Source organism: Lissotriton helveticus, chromosome 1_1, assembly GCF_964261635.1.
Source record: "Lissotriton helveticus chromosome 1_1, aLisHel1.1, whole genome shotgun sequence".
Taxonomy (NCBI): Eukaryota; Metazoa; Chordata; class Amphibia; order Caudata; family Salamandridae; genus Lissotriton; species Lissotriton helveticus.
The window spans coordinates 463,126,774-463,151,927 of record NC_136057.1 but is presented as its reverse complement, the minus strand read 5'-3'; the positions used below and the strand labels follow the sequence as shown (position 1 = coordinate 463,151,927).

General features: G+C 45.4%; 1 protein-coding gene across 3 annotated transcripts in view; it reads left to right on the top strand.

Annotated features, from left to right (window-relative positions):
* Nucleotides 1-25,154, top strand: part of PARVB (parvin beta) — a 604,437-nt gene that overhangs the window by 421,646 nt on the left and 157,637 nt on the right. For all 3 annotated transcript variants that reach the window (XM_078673859.1, XM_078673861.1, XM_078673860.1), the window contains exon 8: nucleotides 2,472-2,491. In XM_078673859.1, the coding sequence (XP_078529985.1) occupies nucleotides 2,472-2,491 (20 nt within the window). The remainder of the gene's footprint in view (nucleotides 1-2,471; nucleotides 2,492-25,154) is intronic.

The window sequence follows — 25,154 nt, the reverse complement described above, 5'->3', positions numbered from 1 at the left end:
ACACGGCCTTTGACCCTTGATGAGCTCTCATGGTGAACCTTTTCGTCTCATCCTTATCCCGATTTGCTGTGTAGGTGTTAGGGGAGTGCAGGGCGTGGGACCTGCAGGGAGCACGCAGGGCTAACTTACTCTTTACTTTCTATTTCTGATACTGCCTTCGTGACCCCATAGAGGCAGGGGTAGCAGATTCTAACCCTGGGTGTAGTTTGCGTAGTAGCGCTACGCGTAGCTAAGCAAAGTGCACTTCGCACTACGCACAATACGCATTGGTACATGAACTGCGTAGTGCGGTGGGGAAATGCTGTTCGCACGGATTGCACAGTGCCTGATGCTTGTCCACACTGTGCAATCATTGCAAACGGCATCCTGCACAGTGCAAGGGGTCGTTTGCTGCAGCTCGAGTACATTTCTACTTGAGTGGCAGCTTTCTCAAGACGGACTCGGTGTTTCTCATCGCGAGCGGTCGCGGGCATGCGCGACCACTCGCAATGAGACACCTGACCTCCCAGCATTGAGAATCTCACTGGGACGTTTATTTTCCACGGAGGAAAAAGTCTCGCCGGGATGTTGATTTTGCTCGCTCGCAGTCGCCAACATGATGTTGAGGACCGCGAGCAAGCAAAAAATGTCCGCTTCGCTACACGTTTTTGGACTGTGCTACGTGCAATAAGCGTAGTGCGTAGTAGCGCAAACTACACACGCTCCGCGAGCATAGCATAGTACTACGCCCAGGGTTAGCAGATTCTACTCCTGGCTGTCCTTAAATGATGTGCTTCCTTTCTCCAGCCATGACAGTAGTGCATACATCTATTCTTTGTCGGGCATGGACGGCTGTATGTACTGTTCAGAGTAGCTACCGTACTGAACAGAAAAAAGCCTTTCTGCCTGGCTGCATTTGTAACAACCCCCAACCACAGGCTTTGTGAATGTGGCTTTGTTTCATGTCATCTGTGGTTTTGAGATGTATTGTGACATCATTCACAGGATGACCCCTTTGCGTAGACCAAGGGTCAACACTGCAGCCATTCTGCAACCACTGACCCTGCCAAACCCAAGATGCCGGAGTCATGACCATGAAACAGAGACGGGTTGTCCTGCGGGGAGAAGGCTTTGGGCACATTTTATCTTTCAAAGCACAGTAATGATAATTTACATTAAAGGTGCTTCTGCTAATGCAGAATAGTTTCAGCTGATTAGCTAACACACATGAAAGGAAACTACTTGGCAGAAACACTAGCCATCTCACCACTTGTGGCCACCACCACCTTGAGAGGGAGATTTCGGACTGTTAGGCCTACCATGGACCACATCCACAACCCTGGAAAATGAATTTCGATTAAAAAAAATTTACGTATGCCACACAATTCCCACCCACCTATTTTTCAATATTCGATACACTTCAGCAGTTAGCGACTAACAATATCCATCAAAGAAGGAAACAACGTCTGACTAAGGTTAAGCAGTTGAATTCCACTTTTATTTATATATATATACTGTTATGTGCAACCACTCCCAGCACCCGCCGTCGAGGGATGCCAATATTGACACAAAGTTCATAGATAATGAAGGTGCACTCTGGTGGAAGTCAATTGAAACAAAATCAGTGTAGTCCATATATCTTCTTTTTATTTGAACTTGTTTTAAAAGGACTGACACACAGCCAACGTGTTTCGTTCAAGAGAACTTCGTCAGGGCTTTACATATATAGTGAGAATATATTGATTGGATGCGACGAACCAGATTATAAATCAGCCAAAATATAGCAATGGTTGAACAGTGATGTTCTCCAAGTGTCAGCAGGAGGCTACTAGCTGCTGAGTGTGGCCTATGGTGGCTCCTTAATTCATGAGTCTTGACCCTAGCTTTCCCCCACCACTAAAAATAAAACAAATTAAAAGTTGTTAAACACGTAGGAACAATGCCACGTTAGTGGCTAGGAACCCTACACTGATATAACTGCTCCAGTGGTCTATCCTTGCGGGGTATCTATATTTAAAATGAAAACAGTAAATATTTTAACCTACAGATGCCCACATGCATAAAATGCATTTGGTCACCTTGATCTCAAATACACCAAAAAAACACGTTAGCGTGTGTCTTGTAAAATGTTCTGCTTCTTTCAGGAGCTCAAGGGCGCCATGGCTCCATCTCTGTGCATGTTTTATTTTTTTAATAGTGATGGGGAAACTGGTATGGGTTTTTTCAGAGGTGTGTTAGGCCATTGTAAAAGTTTGAAGGTGGGATGTTAAGGCTGTTCATTGGTAGTTAACTGTGTATTGGCAGTTGATTTGATGATTATCAGAGAAAGGATTCTCAACCTCACTGGCTCTCATCCTTAGAACTTAACTTTTTGCGTCATTTTCCTGGTTGGTGGGAAGGCGTTTTCACCTTTCATATTTAAGCTGTATCATGAAACGTATGTTTTACTTTCACAGACGTGCATTAATTAAACCTTTGTTTTTATCTTGCAGGATGATGATGGGAAGGTTTGGTAAGCATGCCTTTTCTCTTTTAGTAGAGTGGCTCTCTGTATTTATTTTATTACCTTTTCCTCCTATGTTTGATTGTAGTCACTTTGGTTCATGATGTATACCCCAACTTGATGTCGGCTTTCTGCTTCAGTAGGTATCCCTGGGGGGGGGGGGAGGGGGGGAAGGATGGTCAGGAGTTTGTACAGCATATTGGACCCTTATTTTGTAAGACATAATTTAAGCTTCTTATAATACATGGAGTGCCTCCCTTCCATCACTGTATAAAACAGGTCTGTAATATTTTTTATCACAGCCTACTTGTGACATCACTAGTCACCTCTAAGAAAATGAAGTAGGTGCTCACCTGTAATAACCTGCTGAGTTGTGCCTGCAGGCAGACACCATGAAAGGACAGTAATGCAGACACTGGTGTTTAAACAATGACAACGAGTAATAGCTTTTCAGATTTTTCTCCCGAAATAGTCATTAACATATTGGAGCTATATATGAGACTATAGCTCTTTGCACAAAAACCGGAATCCTGCATACTACTATACAAGAGCTACCGCTGTTTTTCAAAAGGACTTGCATTGAACTGCATATGCTTTTGCTTCAAGTTGACTGTATGTTAATGATATTTACTTGGGCACTTCCACATATGTTGTACTTAAAACATTTTTTATTGGCATTTCAAAAAGAAAGAAAGACAAGGGAGGAAACCAGCATAAGCAGTCAGTTACAATCCTTTGTTTCGCTATCAGTGCGGTAATGACATGACATGCTGCCCTCCTGTCGTCATCCCAGCTTCAGAGGGTTTTTCTGCTACCTCAGGCTTGCGCCCCAAATTAGTACTGGATGTATATGGTCCATGTCACCCTACAGAAAGCACGGAGAGCAGAATCACCTTACTCGAGGCATCCCAACGCAGTGGTTTTAGTTCGGAGAAGCTGATGATGGAATGTTGGACACATCCACCGATCATGACTGTAAATGTTTTGAAAATAACAAATATGGGGATGCTAACATGGAGATATCCGCACTTTCAAGCAACATGATTCCCCATTGCATGTGGAAACATAACACATTTATTTTTTTATAAAAAGCAGTTACAAGTGTGTGTAAGATGAGATGAAGTCACATAGATATTTCCCTCTTAAACCTATGACTTTTGGAAGTTGAGACACTCTCAATCCAACTCTTTTGCTGAGGTATGTCACTCTTGCTACCGAACTCTGTGTGTGTGAGTAGTATTGTTACAATTTCACTTCTGATAGACCTTCTCTCACTTTTCCTAATTTTATACTCTGCTATAGATTAAGGCCATTTTAACTTTGGAAGATTCTTCCCATATTGATTTGTTACATGGACTCTGGATGTCTTGCATAGATTGTCTTTTTTTGTATTTATCAATAAGACACTTTATCATTCCTAGGTCGAAAGAGTGCTGTTACATTCGGTAAAAGCAAAACTGGTATTTAGAAACAAAAATATGAAGGCAAGCCTATAAAACAAGATGATATTTTAATAAACTTAAATTCTGGCTCTAGGAAGCTCATGACAGCAGAATCTATTTGTATAAGCCAAAGTATTGAACAGTAAAATGGAAAAAATGTGGACTCAAACAGGCAACAGCAAGTAGCTTTGTTGTAGAAAACATGAAGAAAATCCTAGCCGTCCATGGTTGGGTGACGGGGAAGATCAAAAGAATGCTCAGATTGGAGACCAGGGCTGGATTGGCCATAGCGGGCACCGGGCGTTTCCCCGGTAGGCCACTAGGGAGGGGGCCAGTGTTGGGCCCCTGGGGGGCCGTTTTTGTTACTGGGGGTCGGCAATATCGGCCCCCTGTAACAAAATTAGCTGAAACCGGCCCTCGCAAACTGCTCGGCTGCACCCCTCACCCCAGGTGGGGCCAGCTGAGCAGTTTGCCAGGGCCTGTTTCTGTTCCGGCCCTGTTGGAGACTTTAGAGAAAAGCCATCTTCTAACAAGGATATTAATTTCTGGAGGTCATCACTGGTAATCTCTGGAATACCACAGCCCTTCTATAATAGTTTGTCTATCTTCACCATGAGGCTAGTGCTCTCTCTTCCGTGCCCAAATAAACACAACAAAAAAATCCACTTTTTCAGACTCCACCTCACAGGATGACTATTGCCTTGACCTGTCTCCCTCAACATGCTGCTTCTTCTACAGAGGATACCTGCTCTTAACCACACCTGATGTTAAACCGCTCCCCTGTAATTGTGGATGGGTCCATACTATATATATGAACAAATAAATCAGTAGATATCTTGCCCTTTAAGATTAAGGGCCGTTTCAAATTGAGCAGCCTGTTGTACTTACACCATAGTACATCAAATGCCAAATACAAACAGGAGTGGCTCCTCCATTAGAGCTATGTAAGTAAGTAATTTATTAACTGTACGATTACTTAAAATCTTTACAGTATAAAACACATGGTCAAAACCCCTCCGTCCTACCTCCTGCCACATACACAACCTCCCATCAATTGAAGTTAAACTGCACCGTGCTTGCATGAGCATCAGTTACTGCTTTGTGTCCTCCTTAGCCTACAAGCGGGTTAATGCATTTTAACTGTGCAAACTTTTTCTTAAAAATTAGTTAAAATGTAAGTTCTTCTCCATTGTAATGGGGATTTGCGTCTGTTTTTGCTTACCATTGCACGAAGTCCCATTAGAAGTTCAATAGTTTAATAGAGTCAGTGGGGGAAGTGGAGTCATTACTAAACAGAAGGGGGACCCCCAATTAATCAAAGGCAGGTAAATGGGGAAATAGCAAAACCAACAAAGAATACAGAGAACCTGCCAAGCAGATTAAATATAGGCCTCACACGGAGGTCCTAAGATCTGTTAAAGGCCACCCAAACCAGAATCGATCAGTTCAACACATGATGAGAGGTAAATACAGTTTTTATTACATAGAAAAGTAGGATTTTTTCAATATATTAGAAACAATCACATACAAAGTTTTTTATATTATAAAAACACATGGTTTAACAAAGGTAGTCCCACACATGAACAGCAATTACAAACTCTCACACCTACATACATAACAACCAATCAAAAACTATCATACCTCAACATAACATACAATACACAGGTACATAATGGCCAAAGGCTGATCGGTCAGTGGTAGATTGAAAACTGTCATCAACAGGATGGACAAGGGTCAGTGACATAGATCACAGATGGCAAAAAACACCGCGTGTTTCGGTGTAATACCCCAAACGGGGCTACACCTTCTTCACGGCGAAGATATACAGTTCACATTGGGACAAACAGTCAGTCTGAACAGATGCCAATTGACACTCTCATACAGGGTCCAATATAACGCGGATACTCAAGCTGGGGGCTTCAAAGGAAGCTCATCATATGTTCCGTCAAAAAAAGCTATCCAAGGAGGCAGTGGATGGGCGAACGTTAAGGGTGGCTCAACAGATGTTCTCCGTACGAAGATATGGAGAAAACCGGCGTCCAAGTTCTGTCGTCTGCGGATAACGCGAGGTCCAGGATATTCAATTCGTCGAGGGAGGATACACACATTGCCAACGAAAGAAGGCGTCATTGCCTAAATAAGATGGTTCTTAGGAGTTACTAAGGGACCTTTTTGTAAATGGCCACCTTGCCCCCATTCGTTGTCCTCTTCGGGCATGCCCAGCAACACTCATCCTTATGGGTCAGAGGTGGTTGGTGGTATTTTGTGCCCTGATTGCAGTTGTGATGGAGCTGCTACCCATGATAGTATTCCAATGGCCTTGATATTGAAGTTCTTAGTGTGCCCTCTAAGGGCCCGCTGCTTCCTTTGTGGTTGAGTTGTCAGTGTGGTAGTCCCTTGAATGAATGAATGAATGAATGAATGAAAAGATTCTTATTGTGCGCAACTTTGCCCAATGGGCGTCAAGGCGCCTATATCAAAATAACAGCACATCACTACATGAGCATTCTATCATAGGTAGGCCCTCCTAAAGAACAAAGTCTTAAGCTCCTTTTTAAACAGGTCAATTGAGGGTAGTGTTTTTATCTCAATTGGGATGGAATTCCAAAGCTGCGGGGCAACAACTGAAAAAGCCCTGGCTCCCCATCTAGTCAGCCTAAAGCGGGGCACGACCAGTTGGAAAAGTCCAGCAGATCGAAGACTTCTTATTGGGACGTAGCGAGTGAGTAAGGAACTAATCGCATTCGTTGATCCCTCCGCCAGTGCTCTATACGCCAAGCAGAGAATTTTAAAAGAAATTCTGTGCTGCACAGGAAGCCAATGAAGGTCTTTCCTGGCCTTAGTGGCAGATGATGTCTTAGGAAGAGCCAAAACAAAGCGTGCAGCAGCATTCTGCACAATTTGCAGCCGATGGATGAGGCTCTTGTTAGACTCCATGTACAAGGAGTTACAATAGTCCAACCTGGAGCCAACAAGAGCGACTGCAACCTGTTTGCGCGCCTGGGGGGAGAGATAACCACGGATTCTATTAAGTATCCTAATCACGCCCGAGCACGTGGCCACGGTCCTGTTAACTTGTAAGGACAGAGAGAGTGAGGTGTCGAATATCACACCAAGATTTCTGGCTGATTGGGATGGAGTGGGGCAGGTGCCAAGAGAAGATGGCCACCACTCACTCGACCAAACATCCTGGTCCTTCCCAAAGACCAATACCTCTGTCTTTTCGCCGTTAAGCTTCAGGGAATTGATAGTCATCCAGTCTGCCACATACTGCATGCATACCCTAAAGCTAGAGGCGGATGTCATGACAGAGGAGTGAGCCAGAGACACCATGATCTGGGTGTCATCTGCGTAGGACACCACCTCCATCCCCTGCGATCTTACTAGTCTAGCAAGGGGGGCCACATAGATGTTAAACGGGGTCGGGCTCAATGCCGACCCCTGTGGCACCCCACATTGCAAAGACTTAGCAGGGGAGAGGTAGTTCCCAAGCATCACTCTCTGCTCCCTTTCAAGAAGAAAGGAGTTCAAAAGTCTCAGGGCCGGTCCAGTAACCCCTGCCTCCCTAAGCCGAGATGTTAAGATGGAGGGAGACAGGGTATCAAACGCGGCCGTGAGATCAAGCAGGACCAAAACAGTAGTATGGCCAGAGTCCACTTTGCGCCGGATATTGTCGACCACAAGGGTAAGAGCGGACTCTGTGCTGTGGTGTTTTCGGAATCCGTGTTGCGTATTGTCTAAATATTCTGACTCATCGAGAAAGGAGGACAGGTGGAGGTTAAGATGAGCCTCCAGTATTTTTGCTGGAGCAGGGAGAAGGGAGATAGGCCTGAAGTTTTTCAGAAGGCCGGGATCAAGGGACGGTTTTTTGAGGAGAGGCTTCACAATAGCCTTCTTCCACACAGATGGAAAAGAGCCCTGGACAATAGCTTTATTCATAGCCACGAGCATGGGAGGAAGAATACTGCTTCTACACTCTAAGTTTATTAAGAGGTAGAGGATCCATGGGGGAAGCAGATTTAATCCGGTCAAGTAGAAGGTTCAGTCCCTCCAGAGACAAGGGAGGAAATTCCCTAAATGATTTAGGAGGGGCTTTGCCTAAAGACTCAAAATTTGATATGACAGGGGAGATGTTCTGATCCAAAGAGTGGCAATGGGCTTCCAAAGAGACATGAATATCCAGGATCTTTTTATGAAAAAAGTCTGAGATATTATTGCATAGTTCCTGCGAACTAACTACAGGATCCGGGAGTTGGAGGGAGCATAAAGAATCAGCGATTTTAAAGAGCTCCCTAGAAGATGTGAGAGAGCTGGTAAGATTGGAGAAGTACTCCTGCTTCTCCATCACTACTCTCTGATTATACTCCCGCAGAGCAGCCTTGTGAGCCTCTCGATCCTTAGGGTCCCAAGATTTTCTCCAACTTCTTTCACTGCTCCTGCATCCCTGCCTCAAAAGTCTCAACTGGTCAGAGAACCACGGTGCCGTTGGCTTCCGCCGGGCTACATAACTCAGTGATGCAGGGGCAAGCTTTTCCACTGCATTGGAAATGGAATCCATCAGAACTTGAGCTACCTCAGCGGCGTCTCTCCGAGAAAGAGATTCAGTAGAGGAGACCAGAGAGGCAAGGGCCTCATCCGTGATGATCCTAAGATTTCTCCTAAGAGTAAGTGAAGAGGTAGCCTGGATGCCGGAACAAGAGGCAGGAAGAGCAAATTCCAACGGTACTGCAAAGTGGTCTGTCCAGACCAGTGGCAAAGGGGGGCCAGTAGAAAGTCTCAGGTCATTAGAAAATACCCCGTCAAGTATATGACCAGCCTTATGAGTGGGGCTACTCACAAGTTGAAGAAAGTCACAGGCTCCAAGAGACTCAACCAATGATAAAGTGTCTTTTGGGTTGGCCTCATCAAGATGGAAGTTAAAATCACCTAAAATGGTGAGGCAGGGCTTACCAAAGTAGGGTTCGAGAATTCTTAATAAGTCCGAAGAGAAGCCAGACCTAGGACCCGGCGGCCTATAGATCAATATCCCTGTGAAAGAGGCCGATGGGGCACACGTGATACAAAAATACAGAGCTTCAAACAGATCTTGAGGCATGGATAGTGATTTAATCATGCAGGGAAGAGAGGATTTTGAAAGAATAGCGATTCCTCCTCGTCTGCGCAACAATCTATCCTGCCTATGCAGAGAGTAGCCATCAGGGATGGCCATAAGCAAATCATGACCGGAGGTGTCAGAGGCCCAAGTCTCCGTAATAAACACCCAGTCCGGCTGTCGCTCATCCACAAAATCATGAAAGGCCACATTATGTTTGATGAGTGAACGCGCGTTGATAAGGAAGCCAGATCTCAGGGAAATAGTATACTGCTTTTGAGGAGGAGGGGCTTTGATAGAGTCAGTGGATGAGAATTGAAAAGAAACTAGACATGTCCTACAGCGATGGGAGTGCAGTATCCCTTCAGGCGAGAGACGATGTGAGCAAGGTTGAAAATTTGGTTTAAAAGAGAGGATTTCAGACATGGAATAACACCTATTTACCTCAAAGAGTAGTGAAGGAGTAGGAGCCGAGTCCAGCCCGACCTGCAGTCCGTCCTCAGCGCGGACGGGCGCAGACGGGCTGAACTCTGGCGTAACTCCGGCGTCAGTCCGGCGTCCCTGCAGCGCTTCACCGCTGCGCGTAAGCATGGCTGACATTTATACTCGCCTCGCCTCCTAGAAAGAGGACTAGAGCGCGCAGACTATCCCCACAACTAAGATGGCCGCCACCGAGACAGGGGCGCAGGACCCGCAAAGTGCGGTGAGTTTCCTCAATTAGAGTGCGGGAGAGAGGGCAGCAGTGGGAGTATGCGTGAGCGGCAATTTAAAAACAGGGGAAAGTGTCCAAAGCAATAAACAAAATAAAAGACAAAACGGGAGTTTTAAAAATCAGAGAGCTGCGAATGATGTAGCGCTACAGGTAGGGCGCCAAAGCTGGATGAAAAACATCTTTAGACTGTTTGTGCTACAGGGGCATGGACTGATTCTGTTCCTGATTGGTGCTGACCCTGGATTGTTATGTTAAATTGGCTCTTCTATAGCGCACGGCTACTCGGAGGAGTGTCCCGGCGCTTTGGCGAAGAGTGAAACAAGGAGAGGTACAGCATAACAGTGCTCCAGAGAAGACACCGATTACAGAGTGAAAAGCCAAGTCTTTAGCTCCTTTCTAAAGGCTAACAGATTGGTCATCAGTCTTAGGGATCGAGGGAGATCGTTTCAGCACCGAGGCGCAAGGTACCGAAATGAGCGACCTCCGATTCGAGAGCGCCTGATGGAAGGAACCACAGCTTTGGCCTCGAAGGCAGACCTGAGAGCTCTTCTGGGGACATAGAAGGCTATCCGCTTACGGAGATAGATTGGACCAATTCGGTGGAGCGCCTTAAAAGCCAGAGTCAAGGTCTTAAACGTGACTCTCTTGGCAATCGGAAGCCAATGGAGTTGCTCCAAAAGCTCCGAGGCCCGCGCCCTCCGGGGAAGTCCAAAAATGGCTCTGGCCGCCGAGTTCTGCACAACCTGCAGACGGGCCATCAGATATTTAGGAAGGCCCAAATAGAGAGCGTTCACGTAATCGAGGCGTGATCCTATCAGGGCCTGCACCGTAATTCTTTTGTGGTGGAAGGACAGCAAAGGGAGAAATTTCCGTAGCATCTTGAGGATGCCGAAACATTTCCCCGTCAGCCCGATGATCTGAGGTCTCAGGGAAAGGTCGACATCGCACAAGAAGCCAAGATTCTTCGCCTTTACTGCAACCGTGCTAGGAGGAGACATATCACACGGCCACCATGACTTCCAGGCCGGGTCGGGAGAACAGCCGAAGAAGAGCAACTCAGACTTGTCTGAGTTGCACTTCAGACTGTGTCCCTGAAACCAATCAAAGACGGCTTCAAGGCATTCCCGAATCCGCCCGCCGGCGAAATCTTCCCCCCTGCCACACGAAAACAAAAGCTGGGTATCATCCGCGTAGGAGATTATCTGGGCACCAAAAGACTCCGCCACCGCCGCAAGAGGGGCCATATAGATATTGAAAAGGGTGGGGCTCAGGATGGACCCCTGAGGAACCCCCACCTCGAGCGGCGGCATTTCGGCGGAGAACGGAGGTGCCCAGACCACTTGCCGGCGGTTGGTCAGAAATGACTTAAACCAATTCAACACCGTCCCACGAAAGCCCATCTCCCAGAGTCTTAAAAGGAGACCGGCGTGGGGCACGGTGTCGAAAGCCGCCGACAAGTCCAGCATGACCAAGATGGCTTTTCCCCCTCCATCCAGTATCTCACGGATGGCATCAGTGATCTCGAGGAGAGCCGTCTCCGTGCTAAAATTAGCACGGAAGCCCGACTGAGAGTCGTGCAGAATGTTATTACTCTCTATGAAGGTGGAAATAGAGAGATGCACGTGCTTCTCGATCACTTTAGCCAGCGAGGGGAGGAGGGAGATTGGTCTATAGTTCGCATGTGCCAGGGGGTCTAAAGATGGTTTCTTCAGCAGCGGGAGGATAAGGGCGTGCTTCCAAGCATTAGGTACCTCTCCGGAAGACAGGGAGGCATTAAGCATCGGATTGAGCAGACTGTTAACTGCCGGTGCAATTTTCCCCAAGCACTTAGCAGGGCAGGGGTCAAGCGGCGAGCCAGATTTAAGCCGAGAGAGCAGATTCAAAGAGGAAGCATGGGAGATAGACGGAAAGTTCCAGAGCAAAGGACCCGCCCCCTCTGCAGCTGAAGGCCTAGGTGCTGGGGGGTCGACCAAAGGAGAAGGTGCCGGAAAAGAACCCAGGATGAGTTTGATTTTATTGGTAAAAAATTCACCAAGTTGGCTGATCCAGGCTGCACTATGAGCATGAGTAGGTGTGCCGGATACAGGTGACACAAATTCCCGCACAACTTTAAAAATTTCCTTGCTCATGCATTCGGCGCCGTCAATTCTGCGCTCTAAGTACACCTTTTTTGCCTCAAAGATGTGCTTATGATACACAGATAAGCTCCTTATATTTGCTCCTATCTTCGAGATCATATCTCCGTCGCCAAGCCCTTTCAGCCCTCTTACAGTCTTGACACATTGTGGCCAAGAGTGGAGTAAACCAAGGGGCCGATATCTGTCGACCCGCAGCCTTACTCGGCTTGCCTGGGGCAAACTCCTCCAGTCTCAAGGACAGCCATTTCTGAAACAGTTCCAGGTCCTGCTCCAGGAAACCTGTGAGCTGACAGGGATAACGACCGAGAGCATCGGCTAACATGTCCGCCGTGACTCGATGGAAAGGTCGGGACAGTCTTGTTGCGTCACTCACCCCTCTGGAGCCAGATGTGACTGCAGCTAAGATGCAGAATTTGATCAGATAATAGTCAGTCCACAGGACTGGCATAGGAGGAAATGCCTCTATAATCCTGGTGGAAAAAATCTGGTCCAACACATGGCCTTTAACATGAGTAGGACTAGTCACATAAGGGATCATCCCAAATGGACACACAATGTCGGAAAGCTTGATGGTATCAGCGTCTAAAGGCTTATCCATGTGTAGATTAAAGTCTCCCAGAAGGATACAGTGCTCAGATCTGAGGCACGGCACAGAAAGAGCACCTGTTGCTGGCCATCAAGTGCGATTCTGATTTGATGAATACATTTTTCTGCTCTGGGAAGTGTTTGATTCTGAGAGGCACCAAACTGAAGCTTCCATGCAGAACCTCATGCACTTGACCCTTTGGATAGGGCGTAACAATCGGTTGGGATCACTGGCCAATTTGGGTCAACAACATAGGAGATGTAATCAGTATTCTTTATGGTGGTTGCATAGCCGGCAGGAGACTGCATTGTCTTTTCGGGCCCATGTTGGATTAAAGTCTAAAATCTTGAGGGCGATAGGCCGTATGAGCAAGATTTTCCTTCTGACTTGAGCTGAGAGTGTGTCTTGCAGATAAAGTTGGGCTTTCCCTGGGATGTACAAACTGTCCAGTGCCAGTGTGTGGGGGTTGTGGCGGAGTGAGGCTCGATCAAATTCGACGAGATGGACCGGACATGCTGCTTCACTGCAATAGCCGAGGCGGAATGTGGGATCTTGTGTAAAGACATGCTTTCTGCTTCTACTTTCAGGGTTCCTATTGCTTGGCCCAACTTGATGTACCATGGGGATTCCGCTTCCCTGAAGATCGTTTTCAAGTAATGTTTAAGGGGGGTGTCGAGGCTTTAAGCACCCCGATGTAAATTTAAGAGGTCCCCCTGTAGTGCCAGGTCCAGTCTATTGAGTCTCAATTCCAGACTTAGACTGGTATTCCTTGCTTGTCCGGGCACCTGCAGCACTAACTTATATGCTTTTGTCTGGGCTGTGATAATAAGCTTCTCTAGAGCTCCTTGGGAGGCTAGATGGCCATAATTAATTGCTGGAATTAGTTTTGCCTTGAGTACTGTCACCAAAGGCTCTGCTGTTGGACTTGATAGGTGCTGACTTAGGCGTCTAAGTGAGACAATTATTCTATTGATTTTTATGTTTATCTTTTTTGGGTGTTTGACTGCTGTGGCCCTCTCTCTTAGCCAAACCCCCAGGTCATTGTAAAATGGTACTGTTTTTATTCGGTGGTCGCCTAATATCCTGGTCGCTTACTTTTTATGAGGGTATTTGCCAAATACTATTATCTTTGTCTTGTTCTCATTTACTAGCAGGCTGTTTTCCTTATTATACCTTCTAGGCTCTTTGGAACTCTCTGGAGCCCTACCCCAGTGTGGTCCATGACCACTGTATCATCTGCATACTGGAGGGTTGCGAGGCTCACATACCCAGTCTCAGAGTCACTAAACTGGAGTCTTTCAGAGCTTACCCCAGGTCTGCCGTGTACAGGTTGAATAGTAATGGGGCCAGGACACAGCCCTGCATGAGCTCGGAATTAGTTTCAACTCTCGATGATACAGTTGTGTGGCTTAATTTGACCTGGACCCATGTTCCTTCATAGAGGGCTATTCACTTTAAAAGTATCGCAGAGATCCCCCTTGATTCAAGTTTTGCCCAACGTCTTCCTCTATTGACTCTCAAAGGCCATAGTACAGTCTATAAAATAGCCAAACAGGGGCAGGCTCTTCTCCTTAACCACTTGCTTGGAGAGGTAAGACAGTTCCAAGATGTTATCCATTGTGGAACTATTTGCCCTGACGCCTGTCTAATGGGGCAGGAGGATTCCGTTGTTATCCACCCAATCCTCTAGATCCCTCCGTAATAATCCTGCATAGACCTTGGCTTCAATATCGAGCAGGACTATGAGCCTGTAATTGGCAGGGTTTGAGTAGTTCTCCTCTCTTGTGTATTGGGAACAAGACTGCACCTCTCCAGGATTGTGCTAATATTGCTGTAGCATAGGAGTGATTATACAGTGGAGTGAGGATTGGTACGAAAGTTTGGGTAGACTTGAATACTTGGGCGGGATTGCTGTTTGGCCCCAGAGCCCCATTATTTCTTATTAGCCTGATGAACCTGGCATACTCCCCTTCCATGAGGTAGTCAGTTTCGGTGATCACTGTGACTGCTTCCTGCATGCTGTTCGGCTGGAGTTCAGTATTTTGGGCTGCAGCCTGAATGCTCGTGGTGGAAATAAGGGCCCGCCTCGTGTGGTTCACTCGTATACAGTCCCTTCACATACTGTTCCCACACTTTGCCTGCAACACTGTTTTCTTTCGGACAGGCTTCAGGAGCTCAGGCTGTTGCTGTATCTTCATAGCTTGGAGTTTTCCTTTTCTTTAATTAAGGAGAACACTTTGAGCCAGTTCTTTTCCATACTCTGTCTTTTCAACTCCCAAACTTTCTTCCTGTATGTTGTTCACAGGGCCGATATGGAAGTCGCCTGTAACGAGGGATCACCTTTCTTTTTTGCCTTGATTGCCTTCTTAAGAGCGTATTTACATTGTTTTGGTATGTCGGTGCTCGTGGCTCCTGAGGCGTGTGTTATAAAGTAAGGCTCTTTTTTGTTTGGTGGGCACTTGCCAAGTTCTTTAGTAAGTCTAATATCAATGTTTCCCAGTAGCTTTTGATTTTCGTTGTCGACCTTATCTGAAGGTCCTCTTCCCTCGCGGCTATATACTCCAGCTGTCTGTCTCTGAAGTTGTCAGTCCATTTTACTCTTTTGAGGGCTTTTCGTTCTTCCCCCATGGTTCCACCAATTATTTCCTGGACTTCCGCTGGTTCCAAGGCCAGGTTCAAGGTGGCACGGAGTGGCCTATGCTCACTTTCCTCTCTATCATCCACTGCAAAGTCACTCAGCTTGTGGGTCTGCCTCTCATTGATTAGGATGTAGTCTATAGTAGATATGTTCCTAAAGGTTGGCTTAGGGGACCATGAGGGGCAGCTGATTTTTTTTAAATTCCATAAGTGGATTGCAACTTTGCAGAGAGATCAGCGTCCCGCCTTTTTGTCGGTACTGGTTGCGTATGGAACCTGGCCAAGTCCTCTCATATTAAAGTCTCCGGCGATAATTACGTTAGTGTTCAAATTTAATGAGTGCTTCTTCCAAAATGCTGGTGAAGGTCTCCATAGCAAATTGCGATTGAGAGCTTTGAGCACCCAGAAAAGCGCCAAAGCTGTAAAATAAAATGGTAATAAAGTTTATTTATTACCATTTTATTTTTTGCCAACCCAGCCTGAACCGAGTGTAAGGACAGGTCGGGCCATTGCTGCTGAGTGGCAGAAGCAAGCTGTGCACTTAAGTGTAAAGTGCTCATGTAATATTCGTTAGCTCTCTTGCGACGGCCAGCCAGACATGTGCATTTTAAACCTCTCTAACCCAGCTTTCTAACACAGCTGAGTTAGAGAAAGCACAAGACTCCAGTGTTCTTAAGAGCTCGGACAGAGGCTGCTCCCTCCAATCCTGGCACGTCTCTCAGGCTGGTTAACCGCATGAGAGCAGTGCCAGGATTGGTCAGGGGAGTTGCCTGGGTCCTGTGTTGGAGCCACAAGGAGAGAAGACTGGAACACCTAAGGGAGGAGGATGTCATGCACCAAGTCAGGAAGGGAAGCGCCTATTTCTTTTGTCTATTTTATAACCCCCAATTTCCCTGCCTCACCACTCTCCGTACATGCCAGCCGCCACTGAATACAAAAGGAAATGTACATGGAAGAGTCGGAGTTCAAATTTGGGCACCAGCAACAAATGTCAATCTGTGTAAAGCTCAAAACAGCATGGAGGCTGTAAAGACAGGCTCAATGGAACTCCCTTCCCTTCCAGACATTATGGCTAGCACTGGCAGTAAGAGGAAATAGCATAACCAGGTTTTAGCATAACGCTGATGGCTTGTATGGTGAGCAAGATTAATGTACGCTTTAACCAATCCTCTCAGCTGGCACGCTTGCGCATTCGTTACAGGGGTTACTAAAGTGTCGTACAGGCAACTTCTAGTGTGTGTCGGTCATTCCTCCAAATACTTCTGCATGATCTGAGAAGCTGGCATAGGGAGTTCTACAACTTGGCTAACATCTTTGTGAGACCTTCAGATCACAAGTTTGAATCCCAGGCAGAACGAACTTTGCACTTGATCTTTCTGAGGTCAATAAATCGAGCATCATTACAATGATGAGTGGTGGCATCTGAAATGACAAAGCCTGTGGAAGCAAGCGTTTTATAAAACATTTTTTATACAAGGATGGATTATTGTTTCTCTGTTTGGATATATCATTTTATTAACCATTTTTAATGTAGATTTACAATGGACATTAGACTTTTCGCCATTGGTGCTGTCGGTGTTGGCGTCAGGATTCCCCCTCCTGATTTTGCAGTGCACAAGGTCAGCCTGACAGACACTCATGTCAGAGTCAGCCAGGCACCTTGCAGGCTGAGCTAAGATTTTCCGGCCTGAAGATCTCACAGTCCTGTAGGCATTGACCTAATCAGCTACCCACCCTGTAATGAGGGCGTGTGTCACTGATAGTCAACCCTAGGCATTTAAGGGTTCAGCCCTGAAAAGCCCAGGTCAAGTCTACCAGCGAGACCTCATCATTCCTAGTTCATAACGGAGTGTGGTGGCATCAGCAGGTCTCACTGATCCCACCCCCACCCTCACCCTGTGACGAGTTAGGAAAGGTCCTCAGCTCGTCAAGGTAGCCAATGATTGGGGGTAGCAGGAACCTTCTTTTTCTGCTGCTTGCCCAAAGCCTCCAGCTCCATCCCGGGCGATCGTGCGTCTCAGTCCCACCACCCTCTGGTCCCCAGGTATTTGCTCCATTGAATATATATGTTTGATTTTGCGTGCTTGTGCTGTACTTGTGAATGTGTGGGTGTACATTTGTATGCGTTTGTGAATAGGTGGGTGTGAGTATGTGCATGTGCTTGTGGATGGGTGAAAGTGAGTGTAGGCTGCGGTACCCTTCAGTTTTTGAGCCAGTGCTGTCCCCACTGAAACCAGTCATGGTTCGAAGTCTGATACATTGAATACAATGCAGAACAGATTGTTATAACATTTACTACATCAAATATCTGGCAATAGTACACCAGTAAGGGAGTTGTGGTCAAAATTCCACTTGCAGATAAAGCTATCCTGTAGGTGGAAGGGTAAAGAGATGGTGTGAAATGAGGTGTAAGAAGTGGTCAAGGACAGTATATTGAGACCCAGACGCCCACATCCACTAAGACTTAATGTTTGAGGTAATTTCTACAGGAGGAAACTAACCAGTTGACTGTATAATAATGTGCTGTACCATAGTACCATATCAGACTTCAACATCCCAATATCTTATAATGGTGTAATAAGTGGGGCATTCACAGATGGGGAAAAATATACCTCAGTAACTTAAATTTCATCACTATTGCTGCAGAAATGGTGCTGAGACGATAACGGATTGTGGGCACTTTCTGGGGACATATTAAGACTCGGGTCATGCCCTAGGTTTTTGTGTCCCTGTCCAAAGTGCTATATCTATCTATTTATCTCTCTATCCTGTCAAAGTTCCAACTTCAACCAGAAAAGGGGAGCACGCACACGAAGATTCATATATTGGCCGATTTAATGTGGAAGGGCCCTCCCGACCTGGCGGCAAAACAAAGAGATGCGTTTCAGCTGCGAACAGCCTTTCTCAGTCAATGATCGCCATCTAACAGACCACTTTTAAAACACCCACAAAGCAAAGACCTAGAAATAACTCTGCCTCTGATCACTGACGAGCATAATTAAATAAACACATTCAGTTTTTCCGTGCATGCTCAGCCTGTTAAGCATTGAACATAATTTTATGCAATTAAATAACCTCATTCATTGTCTGTTCTGTTTGCGCTACTGGTAACCAAATATTTAAAATAGTTGCATCAAAATTGTCGATGGGTATGTTGATATGTAAACAGAGTATTCCTATTTATGTTCACTATGTTTGGGGCTTTTGGAAATATTAATGAATACAAATCAAAAGGTTGCCCCTCACTTTATAGATTTCAATGCCATGTGCAGCAGTTTGAACAGAGGGGTGCAGCCAAGAACAGAGCACTCACTTTGATTTGGTACCCTCATTGCATACTATCCGCCTGAGTTTTTGAATATTGGGAATCCCTAAGTGACAATCTCAAAACTTGCACAAATCCTCCTTGTGTGGCATGTTCTTAGCCTTAGGAGGTGTGATAATCCCCTCATTAGCTGGGCATGGAGACTTCCTCAACACCAGGATTGAAGCCACAAATCCTCACCGCTTTGCAAAAGTTTGCGTGGTGCCCAGCACCAGGTTTTCCTCTGCATATTGAGCGAGGCTGGTGGCTCCCGGCAGTGTGTGTGTATATATATATATATATATATATATATATATATATATATATATATATATATATTCGCCAGACGCCTCCCGGCGTCACCGATCAGAAATGAAAAGTCTGACAAATGACGAAGAATGGAACCCAGGACTGGTGCCAAAATCAAGGTGTCTTTATTTGTGCAAAGTTGAGCTTAACAAGCCGCCACAAAGCATTTCGACTGTGTCCACAGTCTTGATCACATGATGTGATTGCACAGTCACAGGTGAGTTATATAACGTCAAAACAAAGGGCGGACTAATGGTACAAACTTAAAATGCGTCACAAGTTTTCAAGGAAATGAAAAACAGACTTCATGTGTAACATCAAATTGAAGAAATAATTTCAACATTCTACCCCATAGGTCTGAAAATAAAACTCATAGTGAGTTGAGTCTCTACATATTCAATGTTACATGCGGAACAATACATTTCACCATTAATTAATGTAAAATACATCTTTTATAATCAAATATTTGTAACTATTTAATTTTATAGAAATATAAATCTCAATAGAAATATAAAGACTCCTAATTCATTGGAGACCCATTGTTTTCATTGTTGTACAAAAATCTTATATATATGTATTGCAATAGGCTTAAACACCAAATATAGTTCCTTATTTCTCAAAATGAATCCAGTTTGAATGTAAGGTGCAGGCAAACTCCAGGTCCACAAATGTTTTTGTGGCAAGCAGTGCTTAATCTGTAAAAGAATAAGAATTGTCGCACAGTTTTGTTAAGAACCCTGTGGCCGATGCAAAGCCAAATACTAAGGCTCTGTAGTCGTAATTCCACCTCATGCCTCTTACATTAGCTGCCAGGCAGTCCTTTTCCCTTTATCTCATCATTTTGGGTTCTTTTTTATCCCTTATTTCTTTGTCACTGATTTCATCTCTCCCTATCTCTTTATCCCCCTGTTGCAATTGCTCTGCACCCATTCAGTACTCCAGATTCTTTTACTTTTTGCATCACCCGGTTTAGGATTTTCTTTACTGTGGATGAGTCTAACTACATGTGTCTCACCCACAGTAATCACATGGGAAATGCACGTGTTTACCACTAGTGTGCTTCTTTTAACCCGTTTCGTGCCCGTGTCAGCCAACAGCCGACGCGAGCACTCCCTCCCTGGTGCTGCGCACGACCGTTGGCCAACGCAGCCCCTCCCACCTAATGAATACCTACACTGCGGCGGAATGTTTGCCGCGGTAAACGGGTTAAGATGAGGCCACTTTGATGTGGTAGGGGGCACTTGGCTGGTTACACATGAGCACGTGTGCGGGCTACGAGTGTGAGACTAGTGTTGTGATCAACTTGGTAACTGCACAGATAAGCAAGCGCAGAGGGGACTCTGCAGGATTAGACATTTATAGTGTACACTAATAGGGAAAGTCAGTGTGAGTTACTGTTTTGTCTGTAGTGACACTTTATTGGACACATAAGGAGAGGATGTACCCTTATGGCTAGAGCGGGCGACATCGAAGCTAGGGAACTGGGTTTGAGTCTCGACATCAACACTCAGCATCCTATGATTCTGTGCAAATCACTTAATCTTCTCATGCCTAACAAAAATAAATTTGTACCTGATATTTTCGACTCTAGTTAGCGCTATATAAAAAACTCTATAAAAACACACTATGAGGAGAAAACTGACTTAGAGTGCAGATTCACTTCCCTTTGGCCTGAAGAGACCAGTGACGTATTGAATTGGTGTGTTACATATGCGGGAAAATCAATTTAGCAAGTTCGAAAAATGTCATCCAGATTTGCTATATTTCTCTGGATTAGCTCAGGATCAGAGCCCAGGCCCTTTGTCACCTGCTGTGCCAGGTTAATTAGATTTATCTCCAGAAGCAGCAACAAAGGAGGAAGCCCAGACCTCTGAAGCCATCACACGAGGATGCCCCCCTTTGAAAATCTAGTGAGGCAGGCCCTTGCAGTGATGTCAGCAAGAGGCAGAGCTGAGCCCCATGAGGAGATGTGACTAGTAACTCCTGGATATTGCCATTTTTAACTGTTCCAGCATGCTGTGCAGGTGGGTTGGGACAGAGGTGGAGAGGTGACGTGGCACCCTTGTATTGGGCAGGGGTGCCTGGCTTCTGAAACCTTGCACCTACCTTTAAAAGCTCTTGCACAAGAGGAAGGCTCTCTTGCCTCGTGTTTTCTTGTGCTTCTCTGGACACAGTATAAGTGGAAGTTGCTCCAATATCTTGGGACACAGCAAGAGCTGAAAAGAAAAATCTAATATCCTTAAGATTGTATCTGTTGACTGATACATTTGATGCCTGAAATAAAAATGATTTTTACAGGGTATACAAACGACGAAGCAAGAGTAAAACTAATTCAATGTTAAACTGTAATGTGTTTTGCCTGCAAAAGTCCTGACCTACATCATCTTGTTAATTTCCCTTTTAATTCCATATCTCCACTCTGTTATTGAATCACTGCAATTGGGCCACAGAGCAACATTAAGGGATAGACCATGCTTGACATAGTATACCAACAGCTGAGAAAATCCTAATCCCAGGCATCACTATCTTGCACACAATTTTACTGTTTAGACATAAAGCGGTTTTTAGATGTATATTGACAAACCAACCCATTGTATGAATCTGATTGCATTTTTATCCCCTCTTGGTTCATTAAATTATTGTTGCTGTGCCAGGTATCCTGTGTTGAGCTTGAAGAGCATACTTCATATCCTCCCAATTCTCCCTCTCTAGTAGCCTCTTAGATTCTGTGTCCAGTTGAAATTGTGGGTGGGGATTTTCATCAAAATTTGTGGCAAATGCATTAAAGTCCAAGGGATCTGCCCCTTGCTGTTGCACTGTACATGCTACCGATAATCGTGGTGTTTTGTCCTAGACCCTTATGGAGCAACAGCCATATCCAGGTTCCTTAGACTTTCAACATGCTGCAACGGTGTGTATACTCTGCCCAGAGATTGAGCATCAGCAACGTGTTCATACATTTTACATACATCTCCACCCTTTTATGTGTGCACTTTACCAATTTTGTGTTTGCAATTTCCCTGCAAAAACAATTGTCTACAGAATTTAAAGAAAACTGAAATTGTACCCTTTTCAAGTGGCCTTCAAGTATTCACTTTCCTTGTCTTTTCACAGGGAAGATGCTAGCCCCACCCCTCCAGCGCTGCCATCCTCCCCCTTTCTGATGGATCTTCCCATGTCTGTCTGGATGCACCGTTGGCTGCCCAGGGAACACCATTAAACTATGCCCTTGGGGCAGGCATGCCAGCTACCCACATTGCTGTGCTGGTTGGGTGACCGGATAGTCATACTCACTGTAGGTAGTTTGGTGAAGTTTGCAGTTCAGTCCACACCGAGATGGATTATCAGTACAGTGATATAGTCCAGTTTGCTTTCCACAGAGGCAGGTGCTGAGTTGCTGCTCATGGCTTGCAGAGTCTGCAGAGTCTGCAGATCATGTACTTGAAATACTGCTCTGGTAAAGACCTAGACAAAAGGTAGACCTCTCCTAGAGGACACAAGTACGTTAATAGGACTGGGCTGCATGCCCTGCTTTGGCCCCGATGTCATATTCCCCTCCTGCCATAACCATTCTCTCGCGGGTAGGGGAGGCAGTGACTACTTAATATGAGCTTGTAGGACATAGCTCTGCACAGTTTGCTGCCTTTTGGGAGTGACTGTCCTGTGTGGCAGCCATTCTGGAGACTGTGGGGCCTGTGGAACCCTATAGAAAGCACCTTAAAAGCACTTTTATTTGAGCAGGAGAATAATGTGTTCCTGGTCTGCTACTCTGTGGACCTGGTGCTTTCTCTCATAGTACCAGTCTAAAACTTGAAGCTCCTGTGAAGGGCAGACCACCCTAAGATCTCGACTGCATTCCCTCCAACTGAAAAAGCACACAGGGTAATAGTTCACTCATTCTATGCTGTTGTGCGTGTTCTCCTTCAACCCAGCCAGTCTCAAACTGCAAGAACTTTCCAATTTTCTTTCTTTTGTGCCATGGATGGCCAAACTAGTTGCCCATTGCTAAGGAAGCAGAACATCAGCTCTTAGGGGAGGGAAGATCTTTGGTCCTCAGATTCTAGAACTGGCAAACTGTATAGTTTTTCTTTAGTGTTATTTAGAAGATTACTGCATTTCGACTGTGTTGCCTTTTGCCTTTCTCTGTGTGGAACCCAGCCTACTCCGCCATAGCGGAGGAGCGCCGCTGATGGTGACACCACCCCCAAATCCACCTAAAAGTATCTTGACTTCCAAACATGAGACCAGTGATAATGCGTCTGACTGGAAATTGGCCCTGCACGCTTGTTGTCTTGCCTGAGGTCGCCACTGGTGGTGGAAAAGTGCTTCATTAGCTGCAGTGTGAGAGAGAAGCAGTTCCTTCTGTTTAGACATGTTGGGAACTTTAAAGTGTTTGAAACCTCGTGGGGGTGGGTTTGGGCTATTAAATGTTGAAGTCTTAAAATTAAATGGGTACATTTTAATATTTAATAGTTTTCTGAATGGCCACTGTAGCGGAATCTTTGAATGAGCAAATGGGAACATTATTCTCATGTACAGTGGCAGATGGTGGCTTTTAAAAGTGGTGAGGCATAAAGGTCACATTTGACTGTCACCAAGTGAGCAAAGGTAGTGACCCGACGAGAGTTTCAGGCTAAAGGACACTGTCTCCACATTCAGCAGGCAGGGCATGTATGCACATCGGCTTTACATTAACATTACTTTACATTATCCCAAAACATGATTCTGAAGAGGTAAGAAGGCAAATTGTAATCACTATATTAAACAAGTTAAGTAAGTGGTGGATAGGATTTTGTCATAATTTACCCAGTTATTAGTGCATACAACCCTAGACTGAAATGAAAAAAGGCTTTTCTGGTCTCTAAATTGAAACGAACACTTTATCTCAACTTGTTTCCTTCGACCTTTCGGCCCTTTTTTTAAATCTTTTTCTTGGTACCAAGCATCTCAGGTAAAGAGAGAATTCTTGAAACTAGGCCAGCTATAAAAATGTTGTTGGTGTTGCATATACTTTTTTCTTTCTTTTGGTCACTTGCTCCACAACATGCCAATTCTAATTCAGATTGCATGCCTATAGATTAATTTTCCATGCATAAAGCAATTGGTGAAAAAATGTGCACATGTTGCGAAGTAATTTCTCAAGGGGCTAGTTTCACACACTGTTTGTATTATTTCTTAACCCCTTCCATGCGGCGCACGTTCAGCGGACGTCGCGTACACTACCTCGGTAGTGCTGCGCACGTCCGCTGAACGTTCCGGCACTGCCCGCGCAATAGAACGTTCCGCAGCAGCGCGGAACGTTCGGCGGAGGGGTTAAACGGCAGTCCAACTTAGCTGGTGTTGAACTATTTCCAGTGAGAACACTCATCTCACCTTTCGGCTATTCAATCTGACAAAATAACACCACTGTGGTATCTTGCCTTCTTCTCAACTCTGTCCTTTCTTTGTGTCCTGTACTTTGCTGCTCAGCTTGTCTCTGTGATGTCATGAAATGTTGTATCTGTCAGTTTATCTATGTAGGCTGAGCAGCAGGGTTGCTGCTCCCGGTGGGGTTTACTATGCTGTACTTGATAACCTGGATTAATATGCTGCTTATCCTACTTCAACTCCTGTAACTTCTTCCTGAGAATAAACCTAGAACTTGGATACAGCTACAACAGTCATCATATTTTTATGGAATTTCACACTGACGATGATCTGGAAAAGGACCCATTTGAAGAAAAAGGACTTCACTGAACTTAAGGAATCCATCTTTACAACTAAAGACTGAAAGAGAAACGTTTAAAAATGACTTTCTTGCATCTGGGTGCCCCACCGGTGTCTGGTTCCAATGAACAGTCTCAACCCAGAACAGTGCATCTTTACCTCTAAATTATTTTCAACATGCTTTTGCGCATATTTAATGGACACCTCTACTGCTGGTGAATCAGTTTACTGGTGATCAACTATCCTTGTGCTATCTAAGTTGTGTCTCTCTGCACTATAATCTACTTTGTGAGCAACAGGCTGCTGCTTATTGTCCTCTCTATGCCTGTGCTCCTTCTGCAACGTGCTGCTTAAATGAAAGCCTAGAACTTGGATACAGCTACAACAGAGGCATCATATTTTTATGGAATTTCACAACCACCCTGTACTTTACAGGTACGGCAGCTGCAGGAGCCTTACATGTTTGCAGCGTGTCACCTTGTAGAAGCATAAGAAGATAAGCAAGCAAAGCCTACACACATTCTCGGGACAACCGGCACAAGCACAGCTCTGCATTCAGCATGGACTGCTGTAGTCCATATATTCCTGCATACTTCCTGAACGAAGCCCAGAAGAGGATAAAAACAAACCTGGCCAATCGTTGTGCTCTTTAAAATAAAGTGGCACCATAAATGGCCATATTGTGCACACTTCCCGCATTGCGCTGTCTGGCTCTTCGGTGCCCGAGCTTGAAGGTTCCTGTGTGC